General features: G+C 44.1%; 1 protein-coding gene across 7 annotated transcripts in view; it reads right to left on the bottom strand.

The window, feature by feature from the left end:
• Positions 1–8187, bottom strand: part of LOC123984887 (pleckstrin homology domain-containing family A member 5-like) — a 165132-nt gene extending 156945 nt beyond the window's left edge. The window contains exons 1-3 of one of the 7 annotated variants that reach the window (XM_046072111.1): positions 8000–8187; positions 7799–7875; positions 6962–7019 (exon numbers count right to left, since the gene is read on the bottom strand). In XM_046072111.1, the coding sequence (XP_045928067.1) occupies positions 6962–7019; positions 7799–7875; positions 8000–8091 (227 nt within the window). In that variant the 5' untranslated portion in view covers positions 8092–8187. The remainder of the gene's footprint in view (positions 1–6961; positions 7020–7798; positions 7876–7999) is intronic. The other 6 variants (XM_046072112.1, XM_046072113.1, XM_046072114.1 and 3 more) reach the window with 6 other exon arrangements.
• Positions 8188–12117: the final 3930 nt, after the last annotated feature.

The raw sequence follows: 12117 nt of genomic DNA, 5'->3' as shown, positions 1-12117 counted from the left end.
CACAGACACAATAGATCTACTGTAATAAAAAAACTAAGTGGATGTGAGAGTCACATGCTGATCAGTTCCATAGTTTGAAGACATGTGGATTTTGTTTTGTTCCTAAGTTGACATGTACAGCACACCGAGCAACCACAATAGGTGAGTGTTGAAACAAATGTGGAAGTGGCAGTTTCTCTAACAGCCTCATAGGTGTTGGCTCCACAATTACCTGGCTACATGCAAATCAAAGGGAATACCCCCAATCAGTGAAAATAAAAACGTCAAATCGGTTCTTCTGCAACAGATAAGCCCTAAACAGCTAGACCTTTCGTCAAAACTCACAATCATTCGTATTACAGTCAAAGGTCAAATCTGCATCATGAAAATGCATGACCAAAGCATGAACATACACAGAACATGTGTAATGTAAATGAAAATAGAGATGCACCAATCTGATACTGATATAGATATTAGCCCAATAAGACTTAAATAGCTGGATTGGGGGCTGATCTATTCAATTCAATTACACGTCAGTAGACCTGAACATTTTGCTAAGAGAGCTAACATAGCATGAGGGGGCGCTAATAACAAAGGGTCAGCAGTTTGGAGGTATTTCACGCTTACTACATCAACAAGTTCTACGGCTACTTGCCGTATCTGCAAAGCCAATGTTTCAAAGTGTGGCAGTAGCACAAACAACTTAATTAAGCAGCTATACAAGTATCATGCCAAATAACACAATTCCCAGTCTCTTCCTTACTGTGATGAATACAGCTTATTCAGGTCTTTGCTGTGTGTTGAGAACTTTTAGGTGTACAGGCATAAAAACTCAAACACTTGAGTAAAACATATCTATCTTAAAAGCTGTACCAGAACATGTATAGTGACACTCACGTGCAAACTGAGGGCATTTCTGAGTGCCCCCAAATTACTCTGAAAATAACAATATATGCCTTGCTAAGACATGCCTGTGTCGTAGGCCTGTAAATTGCGTAAAAGCCAAGCATTAGGCTTGGGCCGTATCACGGTATCACAGTATGCCAGGGTATTTAAAAACACAGACGCTCCTCTTTCTATTAAACTGACGCAGAGATGCTGAGGTGATGTACTGTAATGTATACCCTCAACTTAGATGGGCGACCCAGCATGAAACTGCCTGACATCATCTACAACACAACTAAACCCCAAATGTTTCCCTAAAAAAGAATGGGTGACACAGTCAATTACATCATGTTTTCTTGCAGTCAGTGGAACAACCCGGCAGTAAACAGGTTTTCATTTTACTGTGAGTCACGTTGTGCCTTTTTTAAATGAGTGAAAATAACTAAACATTCAACCATGACACATGAGAAGCTGCCATGTTCCATTCCAAGCCAAAACTCCCTTGACTTGCTATGGGTTAATGTAGGAGCAATTAGTTAGCTGTACAGAGCTACTGACCTTGGTAGGACAATCTTTGCAATCAAAGAAAAAAATGTTTTGAAAGGCATTTGGAAGACACTGCAGCAGCTCTGGATACTTATGAAAAATGAGAAACATGCAAATCCCACTGAAAATCTGGCCAGTCTTCATGTTTCAGTTCCCCCTGAAACAACAGTGGTTTGGACAGGAGCAGTCACATAGCAGAGACAGAAGGGTAGTATGTCACTTCTCATATTCCACTAGAGCTTTGCACGCTCTGAAATCAGGATTTCATCAAAGATTGTTTCAAAAGCAGAATCAGTGTTGCTTCAAACTAAACGCGTAGTCTAAAGTGTTGCCAAGAGACGGCATTTCAGCTGAGGAGTCAGTTTACCCCTGAGTGGACTTCATTACAGTAAATCAGCATGTTGGCAACCCATGTGTAGAGGGATCCTAACAGGGTCTTCAATGCAACTGATAGTATAAACAGTGTGAAAACGAAAACCTGAGGATCAAACAAAGGCAGGATCGTTTGACCCCCACCCTGAAGGGCTGGGCCTGGGCACTGAGAGGGCTGCAGTGTCCTTCAACACCATGATTACCAGAGGGAGCAGCAGGGCCAGGATCCCAATAGTGGGCTGATAGAAGAGTGACCGAGCAAGAATCTCAGAGGAATTTGAAGGATGTCAAGAAGTGGTGATGAAGCAGTGTTGTCCAGTGAATGAGACTAGTCCTAATTGTTCAGAGTAAAATGTTGCTCATTGTGAATCATTGTGAATGGGCAGCATTAATCCTTAGCCTGCAGTCTGAGTCAGGCAATAAGAGAAAAACAGCAGATGCTGTCTGTTCAAACCTAAAGTCCTCTATCGTTGCCTGTCCTCACTTCGACTGAATGCAGAGACTGCAGTTGACGCCTGGTACAAAAAATGTGTAGTAAATGATTAATGCGTACTTGTGGAATATCTGAAGTTCCGCTACGCAACCCAATTGGTCCTGACATAGTATGGAGTTTCAGGTTGAGTTTGGGCTGTTATGTTGCATAATGCTTTTGGTGGTAAGAGAGAGATCAGTTTCAATCAATTTCAGCCGGATCAGACCAGGTTCAGATGTCAGTTTTAGACCCATGCAGAACTCACTTGTGACCCCTCATCACAATCTGTGAGTTGCAACAGCTCAAGCAAAAGGTTATTTTTCAACTTTTAGATGGTTTGAGTATATTTCAGATGCCTCAAGAAGAAACCCAAACAGCATTTCACAGGGAAAGAGCTGAGACTAGGGTTGAGTATGCTGATGCCAATGCAGCACGAGTTTCAGTACTGAAACTAAAAAAGCACACTATCAGCCATACAAGAACTCTGCCTATATAAAATAAAGTAAGTATGATTTTAATTTTGAAAAACCTTAAAATAAAAAAGATGCTCTGTGCTCCGTATTTGTATGGCACCTTTCTAGTCACCCCTTAATATTCAATGCTACAAACACATTTTATTCTGTAAGTATTAATATTATTAATAATAACTTTTATTTGTAAAGCACCTTTCACACATGAAATGCAGCTCAAAGTCCTTTACAGCTTAACACAATAGATAGAAAATACAAAAAGACAATGGATAAAAATAGATTAAAAGATCAAATAAAAAGGTAAAATAGTAAAAATGACAGTAGAAAGCAATAAGGATTAACGAATGACTGCCTGAAAAAGGTCAGTTGATTTTTAAACATTTCAAGAGAGCCTGCATATGTAGCAGGGTGTTCCACAGTTTCGGAGCATAGTAGCTAAAAGCAGTTTCTCAGCAGTTAAAATAGCAGCATCAGAGGACCTAAGGGCTTTGCTGGTTGATATGGTTTAAAAACTCTAAAATGTAAGAAGGTGCTATATCATTACAAGCTTTTAAAGTGAGTAAAAACACCATAAAATCTATTCTAAAAGAAGTGGCCAGCTGAAGTTTCCCAATCAACTGTTTTGGTAGGCCAGTGCCTGACAAAAGTGAAAGTGAAATACAACTATTTATTATGTTTGATAAATAACAACAGGCAATGTTGCTCTATAAACTGCAGTGCGGAAAAGAGAACACATGAACATGCGTTCATTTGAGCGTGGACTAGGGTTGGGCTGGTAGACAAGACCATCGTCTAACAGTGATGGCTGAAGGACATCATAATGTTGAGCCGGCATCTAAATTATACCGCCCTATGAAAGCAGGTTTTAACCCCCACTAGGGATGGGGATCGATACCCGGTTCTAAAAGGACCCGGTTCCAAACTTTCTCAAAACCCGAAAATCAATAAGGTCTGAGCTTATCAATACTGCTATCGAGACTAGCGGGTCCTATAATGTAACATTTTGACTCAAGCGTCAAATCTGATTTAACTTGAAACGCAATGAATAAGAAAACTAATGTTTTGCTATTTATTGATGGCTATTAAATGGGCCTGTTTATCATCAGGCTGCAGCCTCTGCTGCTCTCTGTCGGCTCCTACATAGACACACGCACAGCGGCCAGCAGAGCGAGACTCCGCCCCGTCGGGGTGGAGAGTTAGCTCCAAACTAACTGAGTTGCAGACAGCTACGCTCGTTACTGTAAGTACATGCAATAAAATCTTCACAAGTAAAAAGACAATACTTTATCAATACACCTGTGTGTAGGAAAGGTTCATTAAGCTGCTCTGTCCTTAGCCTCTCATCCTGTATGTTGTATTATGTAAGCACAGCTAACGTTAGCTACAAGCAAACAAGCTACATAGAAAGCTGTCTGTCTGCACCATATACTGGTCTGTAGTTTTAAAATTCGACACATTGTTGTAAACTCAGCTGCTGGCTGAGACAAACCTAACGCTCCTCCTTCTACCAGGTAATGTTACTAGCAGGCAGTGAATAACAGCAGAGAGGAGGAGGAGGAAGGACTGATACTGACTGAGTTTATTCTTCTTTCTAAACATCACTCAGTATTGTGATGTCACATATTGACTTTATTTAGAGATGTTGCTGTTGTAAACATTAATGTTGCTGCTCTAGAAACCACATTTGTCTTTAAAATATTAAATTCTCATCCTATAATTAATTTCAAAACAACCAGGCAGCTAATCAGCACACTTCTGTATTTGGTTATTTATTACAAGTGATATGTCATCTAAATAAATAACAATGTTATCGCACATTGAATATTTTCCTCATACTGTGCAGGCCTACCTCATGCCCGTTGGGTCTGGTCTTACCAGATAACCATCACCAAATAATAGTAAAGTATCGACAGTGCATCGATAAAGACTCAGATCGTTAAGCAGTCTCAATAATGGTATCAATATCAATAAAAATTCAAGATTCCCATCCGTAATCCCCACAAACATCATTATTATTATTATTTTTAAATCTACCTGCTTTGCACCTGCCTCGGACTTTTCTTTTCCCTACACTCAGACACACCTACACCTCAGGTCTCTCATTTCCCTGTCTCTCTTTCTGCTCTCCTGACTTTCTCCAGTATGTTTTATAAACTCACCCAAAAGACACAGAACTCGTCTTTTTTCTGGAGTTTTCCACCTGCAATCCGTTTTCACAGCAGCCGGTGCGCCACATGCCAATTTGTAATGAAGTATGTAAAGGTAAAAGTACTTTATTGTCACATACATGTAGCTAAATTCATTCTCTGCATTTAACACATCCCTGAAGGGAGCAGTGGGCAGCCACTGTGCAGCGACCGGGGACCATCTCCAGATATATATCAGTGTCTGGTCAATGGCAACTGACTGAAGAACCTAACTTGTTTTTTAGTTATCAAACAACCAAAACCAACATCTGCACTCTACTGTTGCTTGTAAAATATCCACCGTGTCTGCGAATTGACTGTTGATTAAATATAAAATTTATGTTGATACGCTGGGCATACTGGGGCATATGAATCTCTCAGTAAGTAATAACCATCAAGTATTCAGCCAAGCCAGAGTATAAATAGTGTTTTGTTTGTATTGTTATGTATAATTAACAGGTGCTGCCCTTATGCTTGTCAGTAGAGGACATGCTGGATTACCAGCCAGTACAAGCACAGACTCAGATGTGTAAATATTCACTTATCTTAAGATTCTATTGAAAATATGCTATTATAAATTTGTAAATATTATTTTTTTCTATCTCATTCTGTTCTGTAGAGGTTTACTTATTTTTCAACCTACAGATGGAGCAAACTGTTTAAAGGAGGGATGATTCTAGTGGGAGCATTGGGATGTCAGGTGTGACTGTGTGGCAATGGCAAATGGTTTACTTGGGTCGCTAGTCAGGTAAGAGGGCAGCTTTGCAGAATTTTGCTTTGAGCCCCAGAGAGATCAGACCTGGCTCTGGTGACTAGTCTACATAACATTACATTAACAGTACAATCATTTTTAATAATTTTAATATTTTTTACTCTTGTAAATGAAATGGTTGTCTCCCTGCTTACACACATTTATATTGTGAACATCAGTAATATATCTAAGTATTTTTATTAGTACTTTTATTCTCTGTAGAAATTCTTAATGTAAAACACGATTTGTTGATACTGGCCCATATGCACATCAACATGTGAATAAGGGATTACTGGTAAAAAATTTTATGTCTGCTTTGCACAGTAATTATTGGGAACAGTGCTGTACACAATTGCATTCCTCCCTGCACCACCTCTGAATGTGTTCTACGCTGTGTCCAATGGTGTCCGCAATGAGTTCTGGCTGGATTTACACCTGAATTCACAGCTTTCCATTTGTCACATCTGACTGCCATTGACTCATTCAAATGACTGTCTGCGTTTGCATGTGAGCACTTAACACGTGTAACTGTGCTTATATATTTACATTTCCATTTGAGATACATTCTGTATACATTCATACATAAGCTATCAATGAGTAGTGGCTCTGGGCTATTTATAGAGCAGCTATATTAGCTCACAGTATGTGTCAGCTACTGCTCTCAAAATGGCCCCAGACAGCACAAGCAACAGCAGGAAAACTAGGTGAGAAAGTAGGTAGAACAAATGAAAGTTCCTGCTCTCAGCCTCAGAGACAGTGTATGTGAGCTGTGGGCTCAGGTCCATAAAATGTACATGTACACAAATGTGCACAAGGAGCTGGAGTTGCTAATAGTCATCACACGCGCGCGCGCGCGCACACACACACAGGCGCACACCAGCAGCACGCCAACAAGTAGAGCCAGTTTAGTGCAGCAGAACAGGCTCTGAGTCACACATACTTGTCAAATTTGTGTCCCACAAGCAGCAGAGACATGTTCCCAAGCAAATCCCTCCATTGGAGTGCATGTGTGACAAGAGAGAGACTAATAGTGCAGCAACAGCAATAGAAAGTCATTACCATGTAGCTATCCATTCACACTGGTTGTCTGCCTGTGTAGGAGCACTGTGTGTTACATGAGAGGCACATAGATGTATTTGAGTTCGTCCAGCAGGGCAGAGAGGTGGGCGTTGATGATAGCTGAGAGAAATCTCTGTGCCTGCCTACCAAACAAAGCAGCCCCTCGCCGCCTGAGACGCTACTCACACTGCCTGTATCCCCCTCTGCATCTATCGGTATCTCGCCACACGTTTCAACTCACTTGATGAAGCAGCGAGCGCCCTCGAATGTGTATCCTTCCTCCCAGCCTGTTGGTAAATCTGTAAAGAGGTAAAGAAAAAACACAGAACCATAAGCACCTGTGCATAAATATGTGAAGCTGATTTCACACACACACACACACACACACACACACACACACACACACACACCAATGCAGTGTCGGTACCACAAATAGCTTATTTGTCTTGAGCTCTTTTATGCAATTCTGCGTCCCCTCCCCAATAACCAGATCAGATTTTACTCAATCCTTCTGCATCTATGCCTGTACTGTTCAGCGTCCAGATGTTTACTGTGAAAACACTGCTAATCTGCATGCAACGATGCCTTCCCTCCCGTCATCCCTTCCTGTCGCGGCAGATGTGTTTTATGTTGGAATATCGGCTTTGCACTGACGCATTGTTCTTTCAGCAGCTTCGGTCCCTGTACGTGCTTGGAAACACTGCGTTTCTGCAGCAGAGCGTGGTTCTGTGGCAAATATGTCAAATGTCACTGCAGGGAATCGGCTCCGAAATCGGTTCACGCCTACGTGACGGAACTTTTAAAAACTGTGTCGCAAAGTGTCCAGGTGGAGCGAGCAGGAGGAGGTGGGGGTACGCCGTGCGTAATGGTCCGTCAGAGGAAAGCAGAGAGGGGAGCGGAGCAGAGGAGGTTGTTGCTTTGCTGCAGAGAAAAGAAATCTCCCCTCACAGTCTTCCACGGCTATCTCCGCAACTTGTCGCCCCTTTTTCCTCCACTGTGACGCGCGATAACCTTCCCCTGCGTGTGTGTGTGCGTGTTTTCGCAGGGATTGCAGAAAACACATTCTCGGATTGTTTACCTGGAGTTTTTCTGTGCCCCGTGATTACTGCTTCTCCAGTGACAGGATGTAACCAGGTTGTACTCTTTGCTTCTTCGCTGTTGGTGGAAGAAAACGGGGGAAAAGGTAAAACATAGAACCCGCTAAAAGACAAACAAGAAAAATGCGTCGGAGAAATAAGCAGTGCGTATCCATAAATCCACGTATCCGCGTGATATTTACTTGATGAAGAATATCCGTCCATCCCGAGTCACCCCATAACTCCAAGAAGAAGGAAGGCAAGAAAGCCAGTCCGGCTTAAGATCCGCCGCCATGTCTAGCTGAGAGCTCTACTGCTCCGGGTTACTACACACAGAGGCTAGAGTGCGCGGCGCCGTGCCAAGCGCGCGAGGGATTCAGCGTGCGCGCGCTTACGGGAGATGGGATCGCGCCTAGAGGATAAAGACTCAAGCAATGTTTTCCTGGTAGACGGGAGGCGGTGGGGGTATTTCTTTGGTCGACGTCTTAATGTGTGTGTGACTAAATTGACCCCAAAGCAAGTTCCTGCACGCGCTGCCGGAGTTGCTTTAGGGTTCAGCTGTGAGTTTATAAGCAGTCAACCAATCAATCAATAAATCTATAGTTGCCTTGCACCAAATAAATTCAAATGTGATTGACAAAGAAGACCATAAGTAATAAAAAATGGAGACATAAGGTTCCTGAAAAATGCTGAAATCAATTAAACAATTATGAGAAACAACATTTTGTAAGTGTGAGAAATGAATTGGATAGAAAACACTGAGTGGGGGGTATGTACAGTATACATAAGTGTGTGCATGTACATGTATATGCAAATGTCTTCTTTGGACATTCTTTGGCAGTGCGTATTTTTTACATGATGTATGCACATAAAGCTTCCACACATATGTTCATTCCCACTTTATTCTTTTTTGCTCCCAATAGAAAGTGTTATTAAAGCTCCACTCCAGTGTATTTAGGCATTTATTTCACTCACAAAATGTTGTTTAACAGATAACTTAATTTTGTTCTCAAAGTTGCTAAATTGAGGTTGGCACAGTGGTCCAGTGGATAGTCCCGGCCTTTCTGTGTGGAGTTTGCATGTTCTCCCTGTGTCTGCATGGGTTCTCTCCCGGTGCTCCGGCTTCCTCCCACTGTCCAAAGACATGCGGCCTAGATTGGTTGGTGAGCCTAAATTGTCCTTGTGAGTGTGAGTGTAACTGGTTGTTTATGTGTCACCCTGCGATGGATTGGCGACCTGTCCAGGGTGTACCTCGCCTTTCGCCCGATGTCAGCTGGGATTGGCTCCAGCCACCCTGTACGCAGGATAAGCTGTTGACGATGGATGGATGGATGGAAGTTGCTAAATTGCTAAAACAGGATAATGACATATGACTACAGTAGAATCTACAGGTTGTACGTCCTCCAAGCTTGAGTAGGTGCTCTCTTGTGTCTCTTTGAGTCTGAGTATCAAACTGATAAATGTTGCTGTGAGCCAGCTAGTCAACTTATTTTGTATTTTACGTAATGCCTAGGTATGTCTCTCTGTGAAGGTGTGTCTGTTTGTCAGTCATTTTGTCTTTCTAGTTAGTTAGCTAATTTAGGTTTAGTTAGCTAGCTTTACTTATAACATTAGCAACTGAAGGTATTAATTTAGTTTGTTAGTTTCCTCCACCTTAGTTTAGTGTGCTATATGTTATCACATGCAGATGCAATCTACGCAGTGGATTACACAAAATCCAAGCTGTGGGCTGTTTGTAATCAGTGGTTGGACTTCCTGGGCTGGAGGAAACGCACCGCATTTTCATCTGCAGCGCACATTTTCATCTGCAACGCACATTTTACTAAAGACTGCTTTACAGATACAGCTGCAGTTGAAATGGGATTTCAGAGAAGGCTGAAGTTGAGGGCCATGAGCTTTGATAAAATGGTGAATTGTGCACTCTGAAGTTTTTCAAATGATTTATTCACACTAACTAACGTTAGCTGACGACTGATTATTTGGAACTTTCATAAGTATGCTTGTCTTAGCCCACCACCTCAAACATTCAAAACAATTCACACTCCAGCCATGGGCCTTTCTGTGTGGAGTTTGCATGTTCTTTCTGTGTTCATGTGTGTTTCACTGTGTAATGTGATATATATAAATGTGTACTGAATTTTATAGATGTGTAATTAGTTAGCAAAGGGAGCAAAGAGATCAAGTCCTTGGCCAAGCAAGAGGCCAAGCAGTGACAAGAGCAGCATCTTAGGTCATAGCTACTCTGATGGAGACAACTTATATACTGTATCAAAATTTTTACAAAAATGTTCAATGAGCATCAGTGCCACAAGTGTGTAGCTTCTCTTATAACTCCTCTGCTTGTTTTTGTCAGCTGGCAGCTCATTAATATGGTGGTCCTGAGAGCTCAACGCACTGCAACTTATTCTGGGTACACACCAAAAAATCTTTTACATCTTATAAGATTTCCAAAATGTGATAGACCACAAACATGAGGAGAAAAAATCCTAGATTTAACCGTTTTGCTCCTATAGTGTGTGGTGTGCCATGATGTGATAAAGACAGCACACCACACACAAACAGATTTTCAACCCAAGTCTAGACTGTGAATACAGGAAATCTCGCAAAATCTCGCGAGACTTCAGAATAAGCATGGCGGACCATATGCAGGAAGAAATTGCGATGTTGAACAAACATTCGTGCTGTTGCCACAAATCTACAAGCTAATCCTCCATCTCTGCTGTCCATATTAATTTCACCTTGTGCTGCGCCATGACTGTGTTTCTTATGCTTCCGTCTTCAATCATCTCGCTTTCTGATTATCAGTAAGAGCTTGAATGTAGAGGTGGCACCAAGACTGGAGCGACAACGATCAAGCCGGGGTTGAAATACTGGTGGAGATGAGGCTGATAGCTGGCAGGTGTGGCGGGCGGAGGTGGAGGTTGATGAGACACAGGTGTGGATTGTGAAACAAGGAGGAAAAAACAGGACACTCACCGTCAGCCAGACTGCCACCGCAACAGGGCCCCCCCTCAACTGACGCCTCCAGGCGGACCCCCTGGCTTGTCAGGGTGGGCCCGGTAGAAGTCTGTCAGGAGGGATTTGTCCAAGATTTGGCTGGTGGAGATCCAGGAACGTTCCTCTGGGCCGTAGCCGGCCCAGTCCACCAGGTACCGGTAACCCCAGCCTCTACGTCGCACGTCAAGGAGGCGTCGCACCGTGTAAGCTGGGTGCCGCCACTGGTACGGAGAGGGTGCTGGTGGAAACGGGCTTGATTCGGGAGACGTGGAAGACAGGGTGGACCTTTAGGTGAGGAGGGAGGGTCAGGCGCACAGCAGAGGGGTTGATGACGGCCTTGATGGGGTAAGGGCCGATGAACCGGGGGGTAAGTTTCTTCGATGAAGTCTGTAGAGGAAGGTCCCTGGAGGAAAGGCAAAGATGCTGCCCCGGCCGGTAGGCAGGCGCAGAGGTTCGGTGGTGGTCCGCCAGCTGGCGGTTGCGGGCCACGGTGCGTTGCAGAGCGGCCCCGGCTTCCCTCCAGACTCAGCGGCAGCGTCGAAGGTGGGCCTTTACAGAAGGAACCACTACCTCCTCCTCTAGTGACGGGAACAAGGGGGGCTGATAACCCAGGGAACACATAAATGGGGACATACCAGTGGCAGTGCAGACTTGGGAATTGTGTGCATACTCAATCCAGGGGATGTGGGAGCTCCAGGAGGTGGGGCTACGGTACGCCACACACCTGAGTGCTGCCCCCAGGTCCTGGTTGACCCGCTCAGTCTGCCCGTTGGTCAGGGGGCGGTAGCCGGAGGAGAGGCTGGAAGTGGCTCCAAAGGCGCGGCAGAAGTCTTTCCAAACTTGAGAGGTGAATTGGGGACCGTGGTCGGAAACAAATGTCCAGAGGCTGAACCTGGAGGCGTGCGCCCATTGGAGAACCCGGGAGCGGACACTCAAGGGGACATAGAGGCGGTTAGGGGGGCAGCAGACTCCACCTCCCAGACCACAGAAGCGACGAGACAGGTGCGAGGCAGGATGGTGTCGGGGGGTCCGAATGGGTGTCTGGGGAGTGGAGATGGGAGAGAGCATCTGGTTTGGTGTTATGGGACCCGGGGCGGTAGGAGAGGGTGAAGTTAAACCTATTGAGTTCAGTCTCTTGGCAGTCTGGATGTAGGAGAGATTTTTGTGGTCGGTCAGTACCAGAAACGGGTGTTATGCTCCCAGTGCCAAGCCAGTGCCTCCATTCCTCCAGAGCCAGTGGAGTTTGGCGTCCTCCGGGGAGCGCTGGGAGAGACAGACACCAATGCCCACGTCCGAGGCGTCCACCTCTACCATGAACTGAAGG

The sequence above is a fragment of the Micropterus dolomieu genome, linkage group LG16, assembly GCF_021292245.1.
Source record: "Micropterus dolomieu isolate WLL.071019.BEF.003 ecotype Adirondacks linkage group LG16, ASM2129224v1, whole genome shotgun sequence".
Lineage (NCBI taxonomy): Eukaryota > Metazoa > Chordata > Actinopteri > Centrarchiformes > Centrarchidae > Micropterus > Micropterus dolomieu.
This window is presented reverse-complemented; position numbering and strand designations above follow the sequence as displayed.